The sequence below is a fragment of the Chiloscyllium plagiosum genome, chromosome 10 (genome assembly GCF_004010195.1).
Source record: "Chiloscyllium plagiosum isolate BGI_BamShark_2017 chromosome 10, ASM401019v2, whole genome shotgun sequence".
In the NCBI taxonomy this organism is placed as follows: Eukaryota; Metazoa; Chordata; class Chondrichthyes; order Orectolobiformes; family Hemiscylliidae; genus Chiloscyllium; species Chiloscyllium plagiosum.
The window spans coordinates 59,660,664-59,688,437 of NC_057719.1; the positions used below are offsets into that span (position 1 = coordinate 59,660,664).

The 27,774-nt window shown below is 39.9% G+C and overlaps 2 protein-coding genes across 8 annotated transcripts in view; both read left to right on the top strand.

The window, feature by feature from the left end:
* snx6 (sorting nexin 6) overlaps nucleotides 1-19,190 on the top strand; it is a 50,837-nt gene extending 31,647 nt beyond the window's left edge. For 2 of the 3 annotated variants that reach the window (XM_043697874.1, XM_043697873.1), the window contains exons 10-14: nucleotides 3,444-3,483; nucleotides 7,493-7,579; nucleotides 13,326-13,485; nucleotides 15,934-16,019; nucleotides 18,719-19,190. In XM_043697874.1, the coding sequence (XP_043553809.1) occupies nucleotides 3,444-3,483; nucleotides 7,493-7,579; nucleotides 13,326-13,485; nucleotides 15,934-16,019; nucleotides 18,719-18,772 (427 nt within the window). In that variant the 3' untranslated portion in view covers nucleotides 18,773-19,190. The remainder of the gene's footprint in view (nucleotides 1-3,443; nucleotides 3,484-7,492; nucleotides 7,580-13,325; nucleotides 13,486-15,933; nucleotides 16,020-18,718) is intronic. The other variant, XM_043697875.1, reaches the window with a different exon arrangement.
* An 8,216-nt stretch (nucleotides 19,191-27,406) lies between these two features.
* The window catches only part of sptssa (serine palmitoyltransferase, small subunit A), a 27,990-nt gene continuing 27,622 nt past the window's right edge, over nucleotides 27,407-27,774 (top strand). For 3 of the 5 annotated variants that reach the window (XM_043697879.1, XM_043697880.1, XM_043697876.1), the window contains exon 1: nucleotides 27,407-27,514. The gene's annotated coding sequence lies outside the window, so the exon portion shown is untranslated. The remainder of the gene's footprint in view (nucleotides 27,515-27,774) is intronic. The other 2 variants (XM_043697877.1, XM_043697878.1) reach the window with 2 other exon arrangements.

Consider the following 27,774-nt stretch of genomic DNA (forward strand, 5'->3'; position numbering starts at 1 on the left):
TGGGAATGCAACAATGTTTTACCAGACTGATTTCTAGAATGGCAGCTTTGTTGTAGGATGAGAGATCGAGTCTGCTAGGACTGAATTCACTGAGTTTGGAAGAATGAAAGAAAATGCTGTTGAAGTATATAAAACTCTGACAGGGCTGAATAGACTGAATGCAAGGATGATGATTCCCCTTGACCAAGGATGGTCCAGAATAAGAGGTTGTGATTTCAGGTTATACAGTAGGCTATTTTGGACTGAGGTGGGAGAAATTTCTTCATTCAAGAGTTTGGTGTACCACAGAATAATGTAGAATCATTGAACATGTTGAAGAAAGAAGTATATTTCTAGAGGCTGAAGGTGTCAAAGCATATGGGAGGAGAACAGGAGACTGGCATAAGGGATGAGCTGTTGATCATGTTGAATGGCAGAGTGAGTTCATTGGACCAAATGGCTGCCTCCTCCTTCCTATTTTCTATATTTCTGTGTTTGAGGTTATGCCTCTTAAGATTGTTTTTCAGTGCCCTTGAAGTGGAAAATGTATAGGCTAGCTCATTTAATCTTGTAGTAGCTGGTCATGTCACGGTCCCCAGATCATGCTATTCTTTAACGCTCTTTATAATTGTACAGCTTATGAATGATCTGTGGTACTGAATTGTTCAAAACCTGCAAGTTGAAATAGTAATGGTTAGGGCTGGGTCTAAGATTGACTTCCTCTGCTATCTTTCCATAGTTTTTTTTTTCCACTCTTTTCAGCAACAAAAGCTGGACATAGTTCTATAAATTGGAACCTGCCAAAGCCTATGTTGCCTAAGTGGCAATTGACCTTGGCAGTGCAGTCTATAATGTTGTCTCTACTGTTTGTGCATATTAACAAACTATTACATTTCATAGCGTCCTGCATTGAGAGAATATGCCAGGAGTGACTGAGCTTCTGACAGTCACTGCATTTGTCTGCATTATATAACATTCACCTCACGTGAGCTCTTTTGCTTAATATCTCTTGCATAGTCTGAGTTATGGGCTTTCCCATTGCCTTGAGCAACTTTGAGAAATTAAAGCAACCGATCTTTAGTAAATTAGACTTGTCTAAAACAGTTGTGGTTAGAAACATAGAATTTTACAGTACAGAAGGAGATTATTCGACCCACTGTGTCAGAAAGAACTACCCAGGCAGTTCCATTCTCTAGGCCTATCTCCACAGCCCTCTAAATTCATCACTTTCAAAAATATATCCAGCTTTTTTGTTTTGAAATGTCTTGCGGAATCAGCCTCCACCGCTTTTCCAAGCAACATATTCCAAATCCTAACAACTGAGTAAAGAAGTTTCTCATCTCACGCCTCGCTCTCTTGCTGGCAATCTTGAAATTGTGATCCCTAGTTCCTGGCACACCAACTAATGGAAACAGAAAATTCTCCTTTATCCTGTCAAAATTGTTCATAATTTGAACATTTCAATAAAGTCACTTCCTAACCACATCTGCTCCAAAGAAAATAAGCCCAATATCTCTAATCTTTCCTTGTATCTGATGCAAAAATCTGTCCTATTCGTTGGACAGTGTTACTTTCATATGAACTGTACCAAGTCTTTTAAGAACTTATGCAGTCCTTGATTGCCCTCTGATGTTTAACATTGGTGAGTTAAGGTTTGCAACTGTCCGATATTTTTAATGCTATTTTTACATTCTTCGTGTGGAAACATTTATCTTTTGCTAATGTAAATTTATCTACATTTAAATATAGCTATGAAGCACAAATATTTTCCTGTACTATTTCACAAAATTAAATTATTGAAATTTGTATTAGGTTAATCTTCGTTTTTGGTGATTTATCCTGGAGAAATAACCTTTCAATTAGGTTACAGACATGATGAGTTCAACAGCTTAGTTTTATTTATTTTTCATACTGATGATGAGTTCAAGCATGTGTAATGTACTCTTCGTATTGTGGCGTTTTCCACCGTACCAGAATTATTAAGCTAAAGAAAATGTTCAAACTTTTCATCTATGATTTATAAAATATGATCGTTCGCAGGTCATTCCTGACCATACAGACTATGTTTAACAGTATTGTAATTCTCAATACAAAAATAATGTTAAATATTTGACATAGAAAAGGGAGACCAAATTAATTATAACTTGCATTTTTGCATACTCGACATACTAACTATTTCTTGTAAATTTCTTTGCAATCTGCTTTATAATTAGTATGAATTTGCACATTGACTATTCATATCATAGGTTATAATGATGGTTAAGCTCAAACCGTTCATAGCTCATCTCCTGAACCCACAAATTTAATTATGCTCTTATCTGTTTTAACAATCATAACCTCAGTCAATCGAACTACATATTTGAAAGCCAAAGGGCACAATTTCCTTTGCATTGTATGAAGTTAAATAATAGATATGATCTAGATAAATATATGACTATTACATAACACACACAAACAATCCTTTCCTGAGAGACCCATTACAGCTTGATCGTTACAGATCAGTGTACTACATGGTTCACAGAAGTGTGATAGTAAAAAAATGTATGGTTCTAAAGGGAAAGTTAATTGTTTTATGTCTGGTTTTGCATTGTGCAATGTTGAAATATGCATAAAAAGCACCAATATAAATCTTTTTTTAATGTATTCATATACCAAAGACATAAGTGTCAGTAAATATTAGGAAGAATTAACCTTTGTGGGTTTAGTTGGATATGCAGGTCCAGCCAAAATTGTTAAATGTAGTTAATCAGTACATTTTGGGAAGAAAAGACTGTGTGGACCAGGCTCTTAAGTATTACTATTCTGATGTGATACTCAGTGAAAACTAGACTGTTACATTCGCATTTTAAATCTTAGCATTCCCACTGAGCAATAATTCATTTTTAAATGAATTATTTTCTCTTGCAGATATAGCCAACCAAAAATTAACATTGGCAAAAATATGACCATAAATTGGTTTTTCAATCAAATTGTTTTGTTAATACTAAAAATGTATTATTCTGTATTTACTAATTTTGAATATAATGTTTTAGGAGTAAAATGCCCTTCTATCCAGAAATCACTTCTTCTAATGTCTGCATCAAATTTCTGAATCCGTTACTGGCACAGATGAGATCATTTGATAATTTGTCAAGTTTCGAGCAATGGTTCAAACTTAGTAGCATCCCCACTGTCCAACAGCATGTTACAGTTTTGTGATATGCCCATTAAAGACTAATTAAACTTGTTTCACTTAAGATACCTTGAGGTTATCATTTAAGAATAGATTCATTCTTTAAACGCAGGCCTAGGAATTGTTGAGACACCAAGTGAATTGCATGATTTCCCTTTAGTTTTGAATGGTAACATATAAGATACATTTGTTGGAATGATCAGTTTGATAAATTCCCATTGCTCATTATTTGCCATATTAGTTTTGGAAAACTACTTTACAGCTTGGTAATGTGTTCATAATTTTGTTTCAGATTTTTCTTGAAGGTATCAGAATTATTTGAAAAAACAAGGGTATGTCACTTTTGCATGCATATAGTTTCACTAACTTTCCAAATTTTGAAATTTAGCTGAACTTTCCTTCATAGGATTTTTTTTTGTATGCCATAAGCCTATTGTCATTTTATTCAGCATTGTTATAGATTTACAACTCCTCCATACATGTAGCACATTTTAACATAGAGAGAAAAAAATTCTTGAGGTGTTTTATATGGGTGTTAGAAACACAAACCAAACCTTGGGTGAAGGACATGAATTTATTTTTAGGAGAATCTTGGAGGAGGAGGTATGAAGGAAGGAGGATTCTGGAGGGATCTCCAAAGTTTGGGACTTGGGTAGTTGAAGGCGCAATTATAAATGTTGAGATGGAGAAAGAAGGAAATGTACAAAAAGCCAAAGTCAGGAATGAAGAATTTGGTGGTTTTCATTTGACAGCACAGACTTTACAATTGAGGAAGGTGGTGGAGAGCTAAAGCTGGATGCTGTCAGTATATTTGGATACAGGGCTGGGGAGGAGTTCTAAAACTAGGGTCAGATCAGGTCATCAAGGGACCTAACATAAGATTGAAAGTATTAATTTGCAAATAGTAGGCGATTCTGAGAATACGTGGGTCAGTGTGGTTGGGGTGATATGTTTCTACGTGGGGTTTGGATGAGTTGAAGAATTTGGAGCATTAAGGAAGGGAGAGCATTGAAGTAGTTGAGTGGAAGTGAAAATGGCAGTAGTTGAGTTCTTGTTAGATTGGAGGAGGTCAACAAAGTTACAGATGTGCAAGTAAAGGAGGGTATGGGATCAGATATTTGGCTCCAGCTCTCTCAGGATGCTGAGTTTGCAAAATAGACAGGAAGGAGGCAGCATGAGGAGGTAGAGAAATTGACATTTCAGTGTAACCCTTCTTCAGGACGGGGAGTGGGTGTAGGGGGAGCTGCAAATAAAGGGGTGGCGGGGGCAGGGTGGTGAAGTGGAAATGGGTGAACACAGGTAGAAGGTTAGTTAATGGGAGGAATGAATCCGGCTGGTGGCAGGGCACAGTATCAGTAAGGGGAAGGGGCTGGGAAGGGAGTCAGGGGATGGGAACGGAGGTTATTTGAAATTGGAGAACTCAATGTTGAGTCCTCCAGGCTGTAGGCTGCCCAGGTGGAAGATAACCCCCCTTTCCATCCCTGACTCCCTTCCCAGCCCCTCCCCCTCCCTGCCACCAACCGGACTCATTCCTTCCATTGACCAACCAGGTCCTACCCTCTACCAGTCTTCACCTATCCCCACTTCACTACCCTGTCCTCGCCAACCCCTTTATCTGCAGCTCCCCCTCCACCCACCTCCAGTCCCTGAAGAAGGGTTAAACTCAAACTGTCGATTTCTCTACTTCCTGATGCTATCTGGCTTGCTGTGTTCTTCCTGCCTCCTGCCTATCTACTTTGGATTCCAGCATCTGCAGTTTTTTTTGTCTCTGTAACCGAGTTTGCAAAGTGGAGAGTGTGATGGAATTGGCAAGAGTATTGAGTTTATGATCAGTTTCAAAGGTGATCCCAATGTTTAATTGGAAAAGTCTAAAGGTTGTCTAAACTTGGATGTCAGACAAAACATTTGACAGCACAGACTTTACAATTGGGGAAGGTGGTGGAGAGCTAAAGCTGGATGCTGTCAGTATATTTGGATAAGTTGGGCCAAAGGGCTTGTTTGCGAGCTGTATACCTCTGTGACTCTATATGTAAAAGCTTTACTTCTTGGAAATTATATCCAAAAACAATGTGCAGCTGAGACAGAGGAGTTGGGTTAGAGCTTTAAAATATATTAGTGTAAGGATAGAAAGAAAAGGACATCCATTTACTTGACTGAATAAGTAAGATTATCTTAAAATGAGGGAAGTCCCCCTGATTTGAAGCAATGGGGGATAATCTTGGAGGAGGATGATCTCAAGAGTTGCAGCAATTATTCCTTGTGATAATTCAGAATTTGGGAGGATCGGCTGGATCAAGGGAGAACTATTTCAGAAGGGCTGTAATGGCAACCTTAATAAACATAAAGATTAGGGTATGAAATTGATCAGAAATTTAAGAGGAATGATGTCCAGGAAAGTGGAAGAGTGTCTTTGGGAGAGCTCAGTGAGGGCACTTGAGGATAGGAAAAAGACAGGCTAGGTCTGGGAGGAGGCTAGGGGTGTTTGGGATGGGGCGGAGGGACATTGAGAAAACTTTCCATAGACTTTTCATATTTGTTAAGAGATGTGTGGGGGAGGGGAAGAGGGAAGGTTTAAGCAGATAGATAGTAGTGGAAAAAAGATGAATGTTTTTTACTCTCCCAAATTATCCAACAGTTGCATGGTAGGTTTTGGTGATGGAGAAAGTGTCCCAACAACACATGATGCGCTCCAGCCAGATTTGTTGACGAATAGCTAACTAGTTGTGTTTTGGTGGATACATTGAAGTCTACATTCCTTAAGTTGAGGGAATAATGCTGATTCTGCATCAGTGGGAATTCTCAGATGGAGAAAATTTGCAAGAAAAAGTTTTATGGAGATAAGGCCATCAAAGATGGAGGTGAGATAGAAGCTGAACAAATGAAGAGCTGCAAAAGTATTGAATTGAATCAAACAACAAAAATTAATTAAGCACTTGGGAGTTTGAGAAGTACAGTTGAAAATAACTTGGGCGTTTTTATTGCAAGGTGTTTGAAGTGATTGGATACTTGTGGTTGGCGGTTATGTAAGATGGCCTTGTTGGTATTTTTGACCATGAGGATAGAGTTAACGGGGATGACTAGATTGAAGTTGTTACTTTGGATATAATTTGGAGTGTATATAGAAGAAGAGATTTGGGGAGAACGAGATGAGTGAATTTACAAGAGTGAATTGAGAAGGAGATTGAAATCAGTTAGGATAAGTTAGTAGTGCAAATGGTGAAAGAACAAAAAAGGAAGGATAACTTGATGAAAAACTTTAAGGTGGATGGAAGTTGATGAGTATTTTAAACCACAGTTTGAACCGATGAGATGTTCAAAGAGAGAGAAAATACCAGAAGAAGAGACAGAAATCCCAAAATGTAGAATACTTTTTCTCGTTAGGACATTTAATAGGTAGAAAATCATGTTCTGGGAATCCACAACTTTCCAGTACGTGGTCCCAGTGTGTGCTGGGAACACAGAACTGGATAATCTTCCCATTGACTTCCCTGTTGGGTCAGAGACCTTGTTGTATTGGAAGTTACAGGTGCCAATGTACATCATAACAGTATCCAGAGCAGTATGTCAAAATGAGCTGATGTGATCTCTGGATGTTAGCAGTCATTAAATTTATTTCAGTATAGTTTGTAGTAAACTTTTTATGTTAAATAAGTCCTGATTACAAAGCCTTGGGAATAACTATCCGAACATGGTAGACTGACGCACTTAGAGGGGTAAGTCGCAGGAAAATGTGCGGTGGTCTCCTTCTGTGTTGTAATCTCGATAAATTCCCTTTTTTATCCTCGCTGAAAATTTTTGACTTTAAAGTAGCATATTGGTTTTTAAAAAAAACTGTTTTGAGTTGCATCTGCTCCATTGCTGCTATTTGTGCTTATACTATTTTTTTTACTTTAACTATTGCAAGAAAGAGTTTACTTTGTATTCATACTGTTTGATCATTCAAATAAGTAATAGTCTGAGTTAAAATTATAATCTGATATCAAGTTAATCATTTTTGGAGAATGTGGTGGATTAAAAAACTTAGAAAAATGCATTTAAAGTATTTTTTTTAACTGGCAGTATTTATAGGTTTCAGGGTATTTTCTAAATTATCTGTATGCAAAGGGTCATTTTAAACATTTGTGTAGTTATTACAATTATCAGAAATAGGTGCAAAAAATTACAACTGCCTATTTGATCTTTATGTATGGACAGATTTTAATCATTCAATTTAGTTTAACTATTATGCATGAATTTTTGAGAAAACATAGACTGATTTTGACATTAGATGACTTGCTTCTCCAGAGCCAACAGTAGAGCTTACTATCATTTTCTACTTGATTTCTTGCATTTATTTTACAGAAAATAGAAGCACGGGTGTCAGCAGATGAAGATCTAAAACTTTCTGATCTTTTGAGGTATTATCTAAGGGAATCACAAGCTGGTAAGGTAAATATGTTTTAATCAGTTGCTGTTTTACGTAACTTGTGTATTTCTGATTATATTCTTAGGATGTTCCTTGATATTCGCAGTAATTACTGTTTTATAAGTAGTATTGTTTTGAAACTTTGTAAAAATAAAAGATCAAAACAATGGCATTTTAAAAAAGGAGGAAGCAGATAGCACATGGGAGGTGAAAAAGAAGCAGTGACCCCGCACAGCTTCTGACATTTACAATATTTAAAAGGCACTCGGATGGGTAAATGAATGGGAATGGTTTAGAGGAGTATGGGCCAAATGCAGGCACATGGCACTAGACTAACTTTGGATATCTGGTGGCATGGATGAATTGGATCAAAGGGTCTGTATCCATGCTGTATGGCTCTGTGACTGTCAATGACTGCGGTACCTGATTTGCTTGGTCTGTTTTAGTTCTGCTTTTTCTTTTCCTCCTTTTATAGTAGAATATCCCAAGGCAAACTGTATTATTTCCTGGGTCCACGATTCATTCCTTCACCAAAATGTGCCTGCCTGAGTTCTCTGTTACAAGGAACTGATTGAAATGAAGAATAGCAGAGACTCCTTTCTGCTATAACTTAGAAGTAATTTAGGAAAATATCTTCCGAGCCCCTGTGCCTTTTTTTTTTCGATGTCCCGTGAAATGAAATGGCTCAAACCCTTAGGATATCTGTTCAGCATGGATGCTTTGGACCGAAGGGTCTGTTTCCATGTAATATAAGTGAGTGTTTTGTAAACCCTAAACCTGAAACCCTACCTTTGTAGGGCCTCCCACCCATCCACCTCCTCTAACCTTAAACATCAGGGACACATCAGGTAAGCTTCTGTACTTTTTTTACATTCTGATAAGGGGACTAGCAGGGATGGCAGTGCAGGGAGAGGAAAGTTCCTGCTGCATGATATTTGAGGTGAGTGACGCTATTCGTCTCCCATCCAAGTACATCTGCAAGAAGTGCACCCAACTCTCGCTCCTCCAAGACTACGTTAGGGAACAGGAGCGGGAGCTAGATGAACTTCGGATCATTCAGTAGGCAGAGGCTGCAATAGATAAGAGTTACAGGGACGTAGTTACTCCTAGGCATGAAGAAAGCTAGGTGACTGTTCAAAGAGAGGAGAAACAGCCAGTGCAGGGATCCCCTGGGTGGTTCCCCTGAAAAACTAGTATACCATTTTGGATACTGTTGGAGGGGACAACTTACCATTGGCATGCAGTTGGGTGCAGGTCTCTGGCACAGAGTCTGTCCCTGTTGCACAGAAAGGAAGGAGGGAAAGGAGGAAAGTGTTAGTCATTGGGGACTCGATAGTTAGAGGGTCAAATAGAAGGTTTGTTGGGAACGAACGAGACTCACGGTTGGTGTGTTGCCTCCCAGTTGTCAGCGTCTGTGATGTCTCGGATCTTTGGGGTCTTGAAGGGTGACGGTGACCAGCCCCAAGTTATGGTCCATGTAGGTACCAATGACATATGTAGAAAAGGAGATAGGGATGTAAGGCAGGATTTCAGGGAGCTAGGATGGAAGCTGAGAACTAGAACAAACATAGTTGTTATCTCTGGTTTGTTAACCATGCCACGTGATAGCGAGGCAAGGAATAGAGAGAGATATCAGCTGAACACTTGACTTCAGGGATGGTGTAGGAGGGAGGGTTTCACATATGTGGATATTTAGGCCCATTCTGGGGAAGGTGGGACCTCTACAAACAGGACAGTCTTCACTTGAACCAGAGGGGTACCTAATATCCTAGGTGGGAAATTTGCTGGTGCTATTCGGGTAGGTTAAGCTCAGCAGGGGGATGGAACCTGAGGTGTAGTTCCAGTGCATAGGAGGATGAGAGTAGGGAGGGCATGGACAGGATTTCATGGTTACTGGAATGTGCTGGCAGGCAGCAAGCTGGTTTGAAGTGTGTCTACTTCAATGCCACAAGTATCCGAAATAAGGTAGGTGAGGTTGCAGCATGGATAGGTACCTGGGACTTCAATGCTGTGGCCGTTTCGGAGACCTGGATAGAGCAGGGTCAGGAATGGATGTTGCAGGTTCCAGGATTTAGATTTTTCATTAAGAACAGGGAAGGCGTTAAAAGAGGGGGAGGTGTGGCCTTGTTAGTCAAGGACAGTATAACGATGGCTGAAAGAACTTTTGATGAGGACTCGATACTGAGGTGATATGGGCTGAGGTTAGAAACGGGGGGAGAGGTCACACCACTGGAAGTTTTTTATTAGTCTCCGCAGAGTTCCAGGGATGTGGAGGAGAGGGTCAGCAAAACGATTCTGGGTAGGAGTGAAAGGAACAGGGTGGTCATTATGGGGAACTTTAACTTTCCCAACATTGATTGGAAACTCTAGTACGTCGGATGGATCAGTTTTTGTCCAATGTATGCAGGAGGGTTTCCTAACACAGAATGTCAAAGGGCCGACGAGGGGAGGCCACAGTGGATCTGGTACTTGGTAATGAACCAGGTCAGGTGTTTGAGTTAGTGGAAGGTGAGCACTTTAGAGAGAGTGACCGTAATTCGGTTCCGTTTAGTGATGGAAAGGGATAGATACGTGCCATGGGCAAGAGTTATAAATGCGGGAAGGGCAATTATAATGCGAATAGGCAAGACTTAGGATGCATAGAATGGGGTAGCAAAATGCAAGGGATGGCGACAATCGAAATGTGGAGCTGGTTTAAGGAACAGATATTAAATGTCCTTGACAGGTATGTCCCTGTCAGGCAGGGACGAAGTGATAAGGTAAGGGAACCATGGTTTACTAAAGAAATTGCATCTCTTGTTAAGCAGAAGAAGGAGGCTTATGTGACGTTGAGACGAGATGGTTGCGATGAGGCGATGGTGAGTTACAGATTAGCTATGAAGGATTGAAAGAGAGAGTTAAGAAGGGCAAGGAGAGGACATGAGCTGTCTTTAGCAGGTAGAATAAAGGAGAACCCTAAAGCTTTCTATCGGTATGTGAGGACTAAAAGGATGACTAGGGTAAGAATAGGTCCAGTCAAAGTCAGAAATGGGAGGTTTTCTGTGGACCCTGTGGAGATTGGAGACGTGCTGAGTGAATATTTCTCATATGTTTTCACTCAGGAAAAGGAGAATATTGTAGAGGAGAAGAATGAGATACGGGATATTAAACTAGAAAAGATTCAGGTTAGTAAGGAGGAGGTGCTACCAATTCTAGAAGGAATGAAAGTAGACAACTCCCCTGGGCCCGATGGGATTTATCCAAGAATTCTCTGGGAAGCTAGGAAGGAGATGTTGGAGCCTTTGGCCTTGATCTTTGAGTCGTCATTGTCTACAGGTTTAGTACCAGAGGACTGGAGGATTGCAAATGTTGTGCCGTTGTTCAAGAAGGACAGTAGAGATGACCCAGGTAATTATAGATCAGTGTGCCTTGCGTCTGCTGTAGGAAAAGTTTTGGAAAGGATTATAAGATACAGGATTTATAATCATCTAGGAAGCAACAATTTGATTGCAGATAGTCAGCATGGTTTTGTCAAGGGCAGGTCATGTCTTACAAACCTCTGAGTTTTTTTGAGAAGGTGACCAAGCGTGTGGATGAGGGTAGGGCAGTTGACCTGGTTTACATGGACTTCAGTAAAGCCTTTGATAAGGTTCCACATGGTGGGCTGTTGGAGAAAATGCAGAGGCATGGGATTGAGGATGATTTAGCAGTTTGGATTAGAAGCTGGCTTTCTATAAGAAAGCAGCGAGTAGTGGTTGATGGAAAACATTCAGCCTGAAGTCCGGTAACTAGTGGTGTACCACAAGGATCTGTTTTTGGGACCACTGCTGTTTGTCATTTTTTAAAATGACTTGGGCGCAGGCATAATTGGATGGGTTAGTAAGTTTGCAGATGACACTAAAGTTGGTGGAGTAGTGGACAATGTAGAAGAATATTGCAGGTTGCAGGGGGACTTGGATAAACTGCAGAATTGGGCTGTAAGGTGGCAAATCGAGTTCAATGCAGATAAATGTGAGGTGATTCACTTTGGGAAGAATAACAGGAAGGCAGAATACTGGGTCAATGGAAAGATTCTTGGTTGTGTTGATGTGCAGTGGGATCTTGGAGTCCATGTACGTAGATTCCAGAAAGTTGCCACCCAGGTTGATAGTGCTGTTAAGAAGGCATACGGTGTGTTAGGTTTTATGGGTAGAGGGATTGAGTTCCGGAGCCGTAAAGTCATGCTGCAACTATATGAAAAGCTAGTGCTGCCGCACTTGGAATATTGTGTACAGTCCTGTTTGCCCCATCACAGGAAGGATGTGGAAGCATTGGAAAAGGTGCAGAGGATATTTACCAGGATGTTGTCTGATCTGGAGGGAAGGTCTTATGAGGAAAAGCTGAGAGATTTGGGTCTGTTCTCATTGGAAAGAAGAAGGCTAAGAGGGAATTTGATAGAGACATACAAGATGATCAGTGGATTAGATAGGGTAGAAAGTGAAAGACTTTTTCCTCAGATGATGACGTCAGCTTGTACAAAGGGGCATAGCTACAAGTTGAGAGGTGATAGATTTAAGACAGATGTCAGAGGCAGGTTCTTTATGCAGCAAGTGGTAAGGGAATGGAATGCCCTCCCTGCCAATATTGCTAACTCAGCCACATTAGGGACATTTAAACAATCCTTGGATAAGGACATGGATGACGTTGAGATAGTGTAGGGGCATGGGCCTAGATTAGTTCACAGGTCTGCGCAACATCGAGGGCCGAAGGGCCTGTTCTGCGCTGTATTGTTCTATGTTCTAAGCCTGCAAATTCTGCCTTCTGCCATTTGCATTTAGTATGGCTGGCATTTTGGTTTGCACCCATTGGGGATGTTTTCCTCCATTGATATTCCCAAAGTTTTAAAAACCATTTTTAACCTCAATAAAAGGGTTAGATATCACTATTAATAATCATACTAGAATGATGGTTATTTAGGTAAGATATCAGATATTTCTAGATAGATGACTTCTGTCCATTTTAGGAGACAGTGTGTGCCTGGAGTATATGTCAGTTTTGGATTTATCATTGACTGTTGTGGCTGCAGTGGCAGATTTGCAAGTGACAGACTCTTTTTACAGCTGGCGCAGATGAACAATATTGGCCTGAGGTTCTCTGATTTTTTTTCTTCTCCCTTCAGGCAAGCTTGTTATTGGTTTCCTCTATTGTCTGGTCATTTCTTTTGCCCTCTGCTTTTTCCCCTTCCAGACTGTTTGTCTGCAGGCACTCTGCTCAATAGTGAGGATTTCCACGCATCAATTTGAGTCACAGTTAACTTGAGGTCTCTGGTTAATTTGATGCATCAAATGTGTTAGTGTAAAGGGTGGCACATAGTAATTTCTCTGCTTGTTACCTCTTGCCTTCAGCTCTTGCTTCTGGTTTGTGTATCAGTGTGTAAAACTATATAAACCTCTCCAGTTTATACATAGCCTCTTTTTCAGCAAACACTACATAGTGTTTCCCTGTGGCGATATAGATAAATTGTGTACTTTGTGGACCACTGCTACCTGCAAAGTATTCGGAGGAGAATTCCAGTTAACTATGCGATACACATCAACAAAGAAAGAATGCTTAAAGTCGGAAAGGGTGAATAGAACCTTTCATAATGCTTGTTTTCCATTTACTTTTGGCTTAATGCAATAGCAGTTGCAGTGGATTCATTCAAAACTGAGTCATATGCTGAAGTTCAGTTTGATAATCTTGAATAAGTTTATGAACTTTGTTTATTCTAATTTAAAGTAGTTATTCATGCTGCCTGACTTTTGGGTATAGGATCTCCTTTATAGACGAGCACGGTCACTAGTGGATTATGAAAATGCAAACAAGCTACTGGATAGATCAAGAGCTAAAAACAAAGATGTGCTTCAAGCTGAGACCAACCAGCAGTTATGTTGTCAGAAATACGAGAAACTTTCAGAGTCAGCAAAACAAGGTAAATACAATTATTATAACTTAGGATTACTATTTGTAACTAACATCGTCCTCCACACAAATGAGTATTTTGCTAGTGGCTGTAGAGATACTTTTCAGGAGATTTGGTTCTCAGTCTGCTTCTCTGGCCTTTCAATTGAGTAGCAACGCAAGGAAATAGAAATGATTAATGTGCCTATTTCTTTTTTGCAAGATGAATAAGGAAAATAGCTGTAAATGTTTCTTTGTAAATTAGAAGTAACTTCATAAAGTCTTGTCATTGCAGTGGGGGTCCCAACTAGAGGCAGAAAGGCTTAAGGGAAGCCTTATAAATTCCTTGCTGCCTTCCACATGGATCAGACAGCTGATTAGTAGCTGTCAGGTATGAAAACAGAATTTGCTGCCAAGACTCAGCAGGTCTGGCAGCATCTGTGGGTAGACTTAATGTTTTGAACCCATTGACTTTCATCAGAAGTGATGTCAGCTAGGAAAAAGTTGCATTTATGCTGAAGATGGCTGGGAAGAGGGCCGGTACAATACAGCAAGCCAGCAATATATATTTTGCAGAGGAATGCAGTGGTGTACTAAAGGTAACTGGAAGCTCAGCAGGTATTCTGCAAAGCGGTCATGTAGTCTGATTCATTTCATTTATCCTGTAGCGAAGAGACCATACTCTGAATAGTGAATACAGTAGACTATGTTGAGTAAAGTACAAGTAAATCGCTGCTTCACCTGGTGATGTTTCTGGGGCTTGGGAAGGAGGAGGGGAAAGGTAAATGGGCAGTTGCTACAACTTCTGTGATTGCATGGGAAGGTGCTGTGGGGGTGTTAGAAATGAAGGAGAAATGGATCAGGGTGTTCTGGAGGCAACAGTCCCTGAGGAATTCTGACAAACGAGAAGATGGGAATATGTATCTGAAGGTGGCATCCCACTGGAGGTAATGGAAATGCCAGCTAATTATACTTTGGAGGCTGGTAGGATGGTAAATCAGGGTTAGGGAAGCCTTATCACTGTTGAGGGGGAAGAGAATGGGTGAGGGCTGAATTGCAAGAGATGGGTCAGGTATGGTTAATGATACTGTCAATCACAGTAGCGGGGAATCTTCGTTTGAGGTAAAAGATGGATGTTTCTGAGGCCCCCCTGCAACAGATGGCATTGTTAGAACAGATACAATGGAAAAATTGTGAAATGGAGACCTTACAGGAAGCAGGATAAGGATGTATATTGCAGATAACTGTGGGATTTGGTGTGTTGGTGGCCGTCCTATCTGCAGATGTCAAGGAGGGGAAAGGAGGATTCAGAAATGTACCAGGTGAAGGTGGGAGCAAGGTGGAAACTGTAAGCAAAATTGATTTTTTTAAAAAATTCAGGACAAGATAGGGAAGCAGCACTGATGATATCATCAATATACAGAAAATGATTTGTGGGGAAGGGCCCAAATGGGACTGGAAGAAGGGATGTTCCATGATTGCCAAGCTGCTTTCTCTCCGGAGTAGCTGTTGATGCATCTTGTCCTTTTAAAAGAATATCCCCGTCTCAGCGAACTGCCAACCAATAGGACTGTTGTCAGCTCAGCGTCTGTGACATCACTGGAAGCAGTGGCCCAGTAACTGGGACTGCACCTCAAAGAGGAGGATGCTGTAGAAGCACAACAGCAAACAGGTAAATGAGGGCACCAGTTAGGGAGGATCAGGATGGTTGTTGGTGAGCACTGTTAGGAGTGACTACTGCTGCCCAAGGCACCATGCTATAGGTTACAATGCCTGAAAAGAAGACAGGCGCTTCCCAAACCTGCAGAGAGGTTCACCAAGTCGTCATCTTAGGCGATGGAGGCCCTAATTGCAAGTAAGATTCTGGATGGAAATGTTCATTGGCAATTTTAGTGGCTCATTTGGCCTGAAAGTGTGAAGACTATTCTCCTTCCACCCCCCCCCCAATCCCTCCACACTGTTAAAATGCATGACAACCAGAAGATGATGGACGTTCCACTTGCTGCATTCTTCCTACTCCTCTCCATTTTACAGCAACCCCTTTGCCTTCCAGCCGTCCACAGTAGATTGGTAAAATCCAGCAACAGTACCTTGGTCTAAATTTTCTGCTGACTAGATCATTGTTATGACACTGTAGGGGCTTGTGCCTGGGCATCTTCCAGAATCTTCACAGTAACGTAATCTGTGGAAAAAAAAAATGCCCAGGAAATTGAGTTTCCTGCTGGGAAACTCTCCAAAAAATTCCATTTAAATTGGAGACTTTGGAGGATTCTGATGAAGTTAAGTGAGTAGTTAATTAGTAAAAGTTAAACTATTAAATACATAGTATAACTCCTGAGTAAGTGGACTAATCTTCTAATTAAATAGGAAATAAGAATATGAAAATACATTTGAACATCTATCATTTGTTGTCTTGATGTTTAAAGGTGTATCAACTTATTTAAAATTATGTATTTTGATAATTAAACTTTGTTTCTAGAGCTTATAGACTTTAAAACTCGGAGAGTTGCAGCTTTTCGAAAAAATCTTGTAGAATTGGCAGAACTGGAACTAAAGCATTCTAAGGTAATATCTTTTTACATGTTATATCCGTTTGAAATCTTTCCTGGCTTATAGCTTGCATTAATAGGCATTGATGTTTTAAGGTTTTTAAATTTGAAGAAAAGGAACAAAACTTCATGTTCCACTAAACCTACATTTGCTTTCATATCTCAGAACTTTTGGGTTGTTCAACCAATATACTCTAAATTGTCCTGTGCTTGTTTCTAGATGCCACTTTTTCAACAATGCTGTGGATATTCCATCTGATGCTCTTTTTCCTTCTGGAAAATTTTTGTCTCTGACGTATTAATCAAAACTAAATAATAAGCTGCTGTAATAAGGCCCTTTAGTCTACACCTTTTGCTTGCTATATGACCTCACCTATAAATTATAAACCTCCTTTATTTAAAGAGCAAGCAGACAGTATCAGAAAAGGGAATGCAGTTGATGTCAACTTAGATGCTATGGCTGATTTCAGAATACATTAAAAATGCCACAAATATACTTTGTAATGCATAGTCCAGGTTAGCTGCTTCAATTTGATTTGTCCAATCTACATGAAGGTAACAATCTACCAAGATTATTGTAATAACTTTCTTACAAGTCCTCATTATTTCTTGATTGGTGTACAGTCTCTTTTTGCTATCAGGGGTCTATAAATTAGCCTACCTTGACAACTTCTCTTTGCTATTTCTAATCGCTGTCCAAACTGATTTTCCATTTGATTCTCCAAGTCAACGTCTTTTTCAACTACTGTATTGACATCATAGATTGCTAGTGTGATCCTACCTCCTTACATTTCTTCCTGTCTTTTCAAAATGTTAAATACTCTTAAATAAGTCACTTTGCAGCCATGCCTGTAATGGTTAAAATAATGCTCACTTATTTCTATAATAAAACAAAAGAACTGCGATTGCTGAAGATCTGAAACAAAAACAGAAATTGCTGAGAAACTCAGCATGTCTGGCAGCATCTGTGGAGAGAAAGCAGAGTTAATGTTTTGAGTCCAGTGACCCTTCTTTGGAACACTTATTTCATTTTTTTTCATTTGTATTATCATTCCATTTTGTTATGGATACTGCACACATTCAGATAAAGAACCCTTTCACTTTGTCTTTTTCCTTCCTGTTGTACACTTGTTGTTGTTACCTGTTTTACTACCCTGCAGTATTGCACATCACCTACTCTATCACCTTTACAGTGTTTTATTAAATATACTAGGTTCCCAGTTAAGAAATTTTACTCAATGATTTTCTTTAGTACGTATGGAGCTGAAATAGTTGAGCTATTAATTTAGTACAATGCTTCTTTTCTATCACCATAGAACCATTTAAACTATTGTCTCAATTTAGAGAGGTAAAAGAAATGAACCTTCCTGATCAACTAGCTGCTAACCTAATCAATGACTCTAGGCTTCATCCATCCAAAAGAGTGTCATATTGGACTTGAAATGTTTAGATGCTCACAGACCTGCTGAGTTTCTTCAAGACTTTGTTTTTATTCCATCTGTCAGTCCGCGTTTTTTTTTGTAAAAGACCAGACAGCACAAACTCCTTTACTTACCAACATTCTAGAATTGAGTACTCTGCCTCACCATTTTTGCTTAACAAAACCTTATATTTGTGCAGTAACACTTTTCCATTACCCAGCTCAGCTAACTGCCTCTTCTCATTCCACTTACTTGCACTGGAATTTTTTTATTCGTGAATCATTACTACTGGAGTCTTCCAATGATCAGACATTGACTCTCCCACTTATTATTGTCGACATGTTTTTCCCTTGTCAACATCACGTGAAGTCCCAATATCAGTTTTTCATGCTGTACCTCACCGTGAATTCTATTGATTTGTCAATTGCCTGTGTTGTCAGCCAGCTATTCCCAAATCTAGTACTGGTTAAACAGAAATGTTCTCCAATTAAACATTGTGAATGTTAACATCACTGTATTTGACAAAAGCAAAAGACTGGAATTTTGAAATAAAATGGCAAGACAGGCAATATTTGTGTGCAGAAACTTTGAGTTAACATTTCAAGTTGATCACCCTTTGATAGAAGTTGTTGAATTATTTGTAGTGATAGACAATAGTTAAAAGCTCTTTACTAACTTGTAACGAAAGCAACAATTACTTTCAAACCTTGCATCTGTTATCTGTTATACCCCAAACACGTGGAGATGACAAATGAGCCAAGTCCTAACTCTCAAAAATAGTGTTTCAATTTTGTTGTAAGGATTGCCACTAATTAAAAAAGGTTTTCCTGAATAATGTAGCTCTGTGAATATTGCAATATTTGAAATGACAGAAGTTCTTGTATGGAACAGAAATTATTTTGTTGAAAGCAAGTGTTTTAACATTTTTCTGAGAATTAGGATCAGAGAGCTCTTTTTATATGTATGTATTTTAATTTTGTAAATATTGTTCTTATATATGCATGTTGGGGTGATAGTATTATGGGGAACTGGTTAACTGTTAAGTGTGATTCGAATACTTATTGACATGAAATTTTAATCGTGCTTACACGTTTCTAGACATCTGTATGTATCTCATATCCTTGCTATCAAAAAACCTTAAATGTCTCAAGTATTTTCAGCTGCATAAACTGTACTTATGAACTTTGGTGCAATTGATCAAGTTTCAATTCAGAAAACATTGAGTTGAATCAGATGTGTTTTCTTTTCCTCAAAATCTTAGCAAAGTGATTGCATTTCTATTTTGTACCCACAGGGACACTTGCAGTTGCTGCAGAGCTGTCTTGTTGCACTTAAAGGTGACAACTAGCTGCTTTATGATTGTTGGATTAACAAGGGCTGTATGCACCAGGTCTAAAAGGAAAAAAAGCTTCTGTGGCTTCTTAAAGAAGAGGTACAGCTAGGAAGATTCATGTATTTCAGAAGGAAACACCACCACTACATCTGACCAGAAAAGAGAAACTTCAGTGCAGAAAATCCAATTCTGTGATGCCATATAGCACGTCATTCGTATTTGTTTCTCCAGAAGCCAAAATATTTTCTCCAGTTGCTGTATTTTGGAGACTATTGTATATTTGGTTGCCAACTTAATTCATTTTTAAAATAATCATTGGCTGAATTACAATTTTTTAAAAGAAAATGTATCATTAGATGTACTCAATACTGTCACATAATGCATTGTTTGACATTTAGTGCTATTCCAACATCTTAATGTGGCATTTAGTTTTTTTTATATTAATAACACTTGACTCCTCAACTAAGATTTATGTTATAAGTATAATTTCTAAATCAAATTTAAAGTGTAACTGCCTTAAACTTGTAGAATGATTCTTAACCATTGTAAAATAAAGTGTTAAATGAGAGGATGTTTTCATACTTTGCTTTATTAATTTACTTACTATCCATACAGGTAAACAGAGTAATGATTTCTTGTTACTCTATACTGATTATGCAACAATTCGTAAAAGAGAACTCAATCTGAGAAAGCCTGGTAGAATGATTTCAACTGAAAGATCAGCTTGTGCACTTTTCCATAATGAAAATGATTTAATTTTAATTGTTATATAAATCTAGTTCTTCCATCAACCCCATCTTTGCATTTTCACTAAGATCTGCCGTTTGACAACTCAGTTAAGAGTGCAAACAGTTACTCATTCTCCCAAATGTGGTCTGCCAAACCAGAATCCTAAAGCTAAATTTCTAGTGCTAAAGTAGCTAATAAATAAATAATTTAATTTTACTGCAAAACTTTGGTCATTGTTTGCCACGTTGACTATAAGGTAATTCTAATTGTTCCCACTTTTTAAAGGAATGATGTACTTTAATTGGGAATAATCGAAGAATGACTCCAAAAACCTGCCAAATGTACAGTTTTTAAAAATTTCTTCACATTAGGGATTTCAATTAGAATTTTTCACACTGGACTGTACTTACGTGTATTTTAATGTGCCAATATATTTGTGGTTTCTATCACCATTTATTACCATAAACCTCTGCACTCTTCAGGGTTCAACAAAATTTCACAAGATATAATTCAAATTTAGAAGTAACAAAAGCAATAGTTTGTTTGTATTGCTGGATATTTTTTACAATTCCGGTGGACATATTGAAGGCAACATGTGAAAATGTCTGAGTAAGCATCTAATAATGCTGTAATACTTAAGGGTGCACTGCCCAGACAGTGCTTTCTCTCTCTGCTTGCTTGCTAAAGTATTATAGCTAATAATTATAAATGTTGAATACAGAATTGGAATAACTTCAGAATCATATTGAAGTTGGTTAAAGGTCATACAAAGGTCCATAAAGGGCAGAAATAAACAGTCAAACATTTATAAATTACTATATCAGGGCCAATAGTCAAATTAAAATATTTTTAACCTGTTAACAATAAATATGGCAATTTGTGCACAGGTATTTTGTATAGTTTATTGTGCAGTGAGAAATAAAATTTTGAATTTTCCTTGGAAATTTAATTTTATTTAGTTCTATAATTCAGAACAATTGTTTAAAATTATTGGCTTCCCTTAATGGTTGCTTGCACCTTCTAAATATAATGTAGCAAAATGAATCCAAAAGCTTGTGCCTACATAGAATGTGAGCTTTGAGGGCAAGGCCAATACTCATTGCCCATCGCTGAATACCCTTGAGAAGGTGGTAGTGTGCTATTTTCTTTATTGTGAACTGCAATAGTCCTTGCGATGAATGGACACTCTGAGTCCTTTCAAAATGTGAGTTCCAGATTTGTGGCCAAGCAACAGTGAACGAATGGTGATGTAGCTCCACTTCAGGATGGTATGTGGCTTGCAGGAGAACTTGCAGTTGGTGTTCCCAGGTATCTGTAACCCTTGATCTTGAGGTCCCAGGTTTTGGAAGGTGCTGTCCTGGAAACCTTGGTGAGTTACTACAGCGCATCATCTAGATTGTACAGATGACCGGTACTGTTTATGTGGTGGAGGGAATGGGGTGAATGTTTCAAATGATGAAAGGAATATAAATCAAGGCTGCTTTGTCCTAAATGGTCTTGAGCTACTTGAGAGTATTATTGGAGCTGCAGTTGTAGACAAGTAGAAGTGTATTGCATCACATAAGAATCACAGGAATTTGCAGCACAAAAAGAGCTATTGTTTTGACATGAAGTCATCTAGCTTATCTCACTTTATCTCCTGGTCTCTAGCCTTGTATATAATGACACTTTGTGTATCCAATGTATTTTTTTGAAATGTTGAGTGTTTCTCAATGTTAAGTTAATGGGAATCATGAGAAAATGCTCCACTGTTTGGAGCTGTTTCTAGCATGAAGATTGTAGTTGTAGAAGGCTAATATTCTAACCCCAGGACATTGCTGCAGACATAGGTATTTTCCTAGTTAATCTGCACAGCTCTGGAGCACGTGGGACTTGAATCTGGGCCTTCTAGTTTAAAGATAGGAACACTTCCATTGCACCAAAAGAGCCCCTTGGCTTTCTGCAGAACTAGATATTTGTAATCAACCTATTCAGGAATGTTATTACAATCTCGAGCAGGTGGAACTTGAACCCTGGCCTCCTGATCGATAGGTAGGGACACTACCACTGTATCACAAGAGCCCATTTGGTTTGCTGCTGAACTGTGTAGTCCTTTGTAGGTGATATAGTTTTCTTTGTTAGCCCACATAACAAAAATGAGAGAGATTTGGGTTCTTACTGAGTCAAGTATCTGGACGTTTATTAACAACTGACAACGTACACTGATTTGGCATCTCAGACATGCATATAGTCTTTGTTCCATCCTTAATTATATTACTATTCCATTATAGACAGTTATAATCAACCTGTTCAGATGTATTATGATACACCTCTAGAGCAGGTTGTATGTAAACTAAGACCTCCTGGTTCAGAGGGGTAATATTACCACTGCACCACAAGAGTCCCAGAAAAGGGTGAGGGATGACCTTATAGAGGTTTATAAAATCATGAGGGGCATGGATGGGTAAATAGACAAGGACTTTTTCCTGAGGTGGGGGAGTTCAGAACTAGAGGGCATAGATGTAGAGTGAGGGGAAAGATTTAAAAGGGACCTGGGGGCAACATTTTCATGCAGTGGGTGATGCATGTATGGAATAAGCTGCCAGAGGAAATGGCGGAGGCTGGTACAATTACATTTAAAAGGCAAATGGATGGATATATGAATAGGAAGGGTTTAGAGTGATATGGGCCAAATGCTGACAAATGGGACTAGATTAATTTAGGATATCTAGTCAGCATGGATGAGTTGGACCAAAGGGTCTGTTTCTATGCTGTACATCTTTAAGACTCTGACTATAACTACAAATTTTGATGACTTTTTAATGTTGTAGTGTTATTTGTTACTCATTGCTCTTGAGATTAATTCCACTTGGAGCATGTATCCTTGTCTGCTTTTTCCAAACATATTTTCTAACCAACCTGCTCAGTGATGTTATTAAACACCTCTGAAACAGATGAGAATTTGAACCCAAGATGTAGGTTTGCTCACTGAGCTGGAAGGTTCATTTTCAGATGTTTCATCACCCTACTCGTTAACATCTTCAGTAAGCCTCCAGACAAAGCTTTGTCCGGAGGCTCACTGAAGATGTTACCTAGTAAGGTGACGAAATGTCTGAAAATGAACCTTCCAACTCAGTGAGCAAACCTAAATTCAGAACCTCAACCTGAGCCACAAATCTTCTCAAAACTTGCTGACCCTTCTATGAGCCCCAGAACTGCTGTCTCCTGCTCAACCATCTTCATCAGCTGAATCAATGACCCGTCTTTCATTAACAAGTCTAAGTAGGGATGTTAGTGATTGCACAATGTTCAGCTGTGTTCGGGACTCCCCAGATCTTGAAGCATCATGCAACATGACACAGATAAATTTCAGTGTGGGTTACAGCATTATAGGAAAATGTGGGGGATGGATGATGATGATGCCTGTGGAGAGTCTGAGTTATGAGCAAAATGTAGGCTAGCATCTACTTTATAATAAAGGTCTGTCATGAATTTTATAAAAGTGAGTTGTCTACTTAGCATAGATTAGAGGGCTCTGTTCCCTTTTGATTTGCCTCTAAATCTTCTGGTGCTGGTAGTCCTGGTACCTTCTCATAAAAGTAAAATGCTATGGATGCTGAAAATCTGAAATAAAAACAAAACTATTGGAATAACTCAGCAAGTCTGATAGAGGTGGGAGAAAGTTTTACCCTGTTAATGTTTGTAGACCAGTATAACTGTTTAGAATTGCTACTGGACTCAATATTAAACTATTTCTCCACAAATGCTGCCAAACCTGCTGAATTTCTCCAGCACTCCATGATTACAGCACTAGTTCCTTCCACTCGTGACTTTGTTTCCATTCTCAATATTTACTGATGGGCTAAAGATTATTCCTGCCACTAGGAGCCTCCAGAGGCTTTGTAAAACTATGGGATCAATAGTATTTTAACAATACAGTAATTTGCTCCTTCAATAGGACATCTCCTTTGCTGGTGAGGTTTGTGGAAGCTGATCCAAGAAGATCTGACCTTAGGGTTCCAGAGTGTTGCCGACAGATAATTGGATGAAAAAGGAAAATCATTCTAAGAATTGAGAAAAAGATTTGACAAAGGTTTTTTTTTCTTGGGTAATGTTTAAATCTTGTTTTTTTTCTATTAAATATAAAGAGCATATGAATAGTGATTAAAATCTAGCTGGGGTTGTTACTTGGAAACAAACAGTGGGACTGGAAATGGAACTCAAGTGAGCAATTTTTCAATTCATTTGAGCATGGAGATCTGTATCATTTAGATTCAAATGTGCAGATTTTTTTTTCTTACATTAAATGGAATTGTGTATTTTTAGTTCGAGCTGTAGAGATAGGCTGATGAAGCTTATGTTGCTCACCCTAAAATCAGTACAGGGTGGGACAGTGATAGTTGTTGGGTCATCCAGAAGAATCACTAAAGAGGGAACAGATTACTTTGGTCACACGGCTGGATTTATGGAAGATGAAGTGAGCACACTGGATAAATACAGCAAGAAGCCACAGACGCAGCATGAGGAGGCTTCTGTGTCATTGATGGTGTGTATGTATTGAGCAGGAGTAGCTAATTAGCCTGTGCTGACTATCACAGCAATTAAAATGAGGAATGTAGGCAGCAGACATTTAGGGTGAAGGGTAAAATGGTAACAGCATACATTGGTAAATTTAGTATGTAGCAAACATTGTCATTTTCTCCTTAAAATATTATTCAATGTATAGAGAATGAAGATGTCTAATGCATTAATGTTGAGAAATTAAAAACTGAATATGCACTCAAACCACTCGATCAGAACACAATTGCAGTAATAAGAGACACAAACACAAATCTATAATGAAAGGGGAGATGTTAGCATAGTGATATTGCTGTTGGATTTGTAATCCAGAAACCCAGTTAATGTTTTGAGAATCTGGGCTTAAATTCTACCATAGCAGAGGTGGAATTTGAATTCAACAGTGTCTGGAAAAAGAAAGTCCAGTGATGAATTAAAACCATTGTTCATTTTGTAAAAACACATCTGATTTTGTAATAAAGGAAAACTGACAGTCATACCTGGTTTGGCCTATGTGTGGTTTAACTCTTAACTGCCCTCTAAAATGACTTTGCAAGTGACTTAGTTGTATCAATTACTGAAAGGTCTCAAAAAAAGAAACTGGATGGACCAAATGCCATTGACTAAGGTGCTGAAAAAGACAATGGCAAACTCAGCCCTATTGACTCTGCAAACTCCTCCCCACCAATATTTGTGCACTAGTGCAAACATTGGGAGACCGAGCTCACAGAACTGATGAAGCCTGAAACGTCGACTCATCCTCCTCGGATGCTGCCTGACCTGTTGGGCTTTTTCCAGCACCACAATTTATCAACTCTGACTTCTTCAACATCTGCAGGCCTGACTATCTCCTGTTTCACAGAACAGTTAAACAACAGTCTGACATAGTCATACTCAAGGAGTTATACTTTACATACAATATCCAAAACAACACCAGTGCATTCTTGGGTATGTCCTGTCCCACTGGTAGGATAAACTGAGGAAAGATGGTGGCACAGTGGTATTTGTCAAGGGTATTGACCTGAGAGTCAATATTAACTGTGGCCACTAAGAAGCCTTATGGCATCAGATCATACATGAACATGAAAACCTCTTGCTGATTACCATGGACCATCTTCCTTGAGCTAATGAATCAGTACTCTTTCATGTTGAATGACACTAGGAAGGAACATTGAGGATGGCAAGGGTGCAGAATGTACACTGGATGGGTGACTTCAATGTTCATCACCAAGAATAGCTCAGCAGCACCACAACTGACCAAATTGTCTTAAATGACAGTTGCTAGACTGGATCTGTGGGAAGTGGTGAGGGATCCAACAAGAGGGATAACCATACTTGACTTTATCCCTACCAATTTGCCAGCTGCAGATGAGTAACCTCTACATAGTCCTTGTGGAAAGAAAGTCCTATGTTCATATTGATGATGCCCTCCATCATGTTGTCTAGCACAATCATTGTGCTAAATGGGATAGATTTCAAAATGATCTGGCAATTCAAGGCTGTGTGGCTGTGAGGCATTGTAGAATTCTATTCCATTAATTTGCATCTCATAGATCATGAACTGCACCTCATGGTCCAGCATATCCCCTACTGCACAAATACCATAAAGCCAAGGGATTAAACCTGTTTCAATAAAGAGTGCAGGAGGTGATGTCAGGAGTAGCACCAGGCACACCTAAAAATAGGTGTCAACTACTTGTGTGTCAAACAGCATCAACAGAAAGTGATACACTTGAACTAAGCGATTCCACATCTGATAGATTCAGCTCTGCCGATTTGGATTGAGTTGTGAATGGTAGTGGACAATCAAACAACTCACTGGATGGGTACGCTTCACAAACATCTCCATAATGTGTCAGCAGGTCTGGCAGCATCTGTAAGGAGAGAAAAGAGCTGACGTTTCGAGTCTAAGTGACCCTTTGTCAAAGTTTTGACAAAGGGTCACTTAGACTCGAAAAGTCAGCTCTTTTCTCTCCTCACAGATGCTGCCAGACCTGCTGAGATTTTCCAGCATTTTCTCGTTTGGTTTCAGATTCCAGCATCCGCAGTAATTTGCTTTTATCTCCATAAGGTGAACAGACCAGCATATTAATGCAAAATATAAGGCCAAAATATGTTCAACAATTGTCAGCCTGAAGTGTGCAATAAACAGTCCATCTTGGTCTCATTCAGAGATTCCAACGTCACAGATGCCAGTTTTCAGCCAATACAATTCACTCCATGTGATATCAAGAGATGGCTGGATTCTGCAAAGATATTTGCCCCTTAATACTTTCTGAAAATAGTATTGAAGACTTGTGCTCCACAATCTGCTGAACCATAAGTCAAGCTGTTCTAGTACAGCAACAACACTCATATCTATCCGACAATATGGAAATTGCCCAGTTATGTCCTGTACCCAAAAACAGGGCAATAAATGCTGACCTCGCAAACGGCTCCCACAACCTATGAATGAATAGAAAAATAGAACGATCCTAGTTTATAGGTGTTATTTCATTACAAGTAAAAGAACATTAGTCACTATAAATGGTATTTTGATTACAGAAATGAAAAAAATGCTTAATTTATAAGAACGAAGACAGCTTAAAATGTCATCGTTATATCCCCCGTCCCCGAGACCTGACTCATCTTCACATTAGATATTAATATCAAAGTTGACCTTTTAAAATTATTCTTGGAATGCAAACATTCAGGATGTTTGGATAGAATGATTTCTGGGAAGGACATTGAAACATTCTTAGCAACTTGAATGAAACAAGCATTCTGGCCGAGAATATTGCTATCGATTCAGGGGGTTTGCTGTGACTCAGGGTCTGGCGGCGGGGGTGTTGCAGAGACTGGGGAAGGTTTTCTCCAGCCCAGGGGAGCCCTCTTCAACTTTCAATCAAAACCAAATAAAACTCCAGGCCCATGGGGACAGATAGATCGCCCTCACATGCACTGGCCCTGACCGTCACTCGGACAGCGACTGTTCCTCCGGAGCGGAGGCGGCGCTGTGAGCGACTGTTCCTCGGGAGCGGAGGCGGCGCTGTGAGCGGATGTTCCTCCGGAGCGGAGGCGGCGCTGTTCATCCGGAGCGGAGGCGGCGTTGTGAGCGACTGTCCCTCCGGAGCGCAGGCGGCGCTGTGAGCGACTGTTCCTCGGGAGCGGAGGCGGCGCTGTGAGCGGCTGTTCCTCCGGAGCGCAGGCGGCGCTGTGAGCGGCTGTTCCTCCGGAGCGGAGGCGGCGCTGTGAGCGGCTGTTCCTCCGGAGAGGAGGTGGCGCTGTGAGCGGCTGTTCCTCCGGAGCGGAGGTGGCGCTGTGAGCGGCTGTCCAGGGCGGCTCCAGCTGCAGCTTCAGCTCCCGCTCTGCCGCTGTCGACCAGAAGGGTTCGGGTGACGGCGCTGTGAGCGGCTGTCCAGGGCGGCTCCAGCTGCAGCTTCAGCTCCCGCTCTGCCGCTGTCGACCAGAAGGGTTCGGGTGACAGGACTGGACGGAGCTCATTAATGTCTGGTACGTTGGCTCCTGCTCGGCGGCGAGAGTTTAGCTGTTGGGAGTGACTTTACAGCGGGTTCCGGGTGAGGTGAATGCGGCGGTTCCGGGCCGTGCTCCTTCCCCGAAACCCTGATCCTTGACTGGGCCCGATGTGGGAGATTATGCCACACCCCGCCGGGGATAGTTAACACCCCATTACCCCTCTCCGACAGACTCCCTTCTACTGCAGACTCTGACCCCACTCCGTTCCTACACCCCCACATCCCCCCCACTTCTCT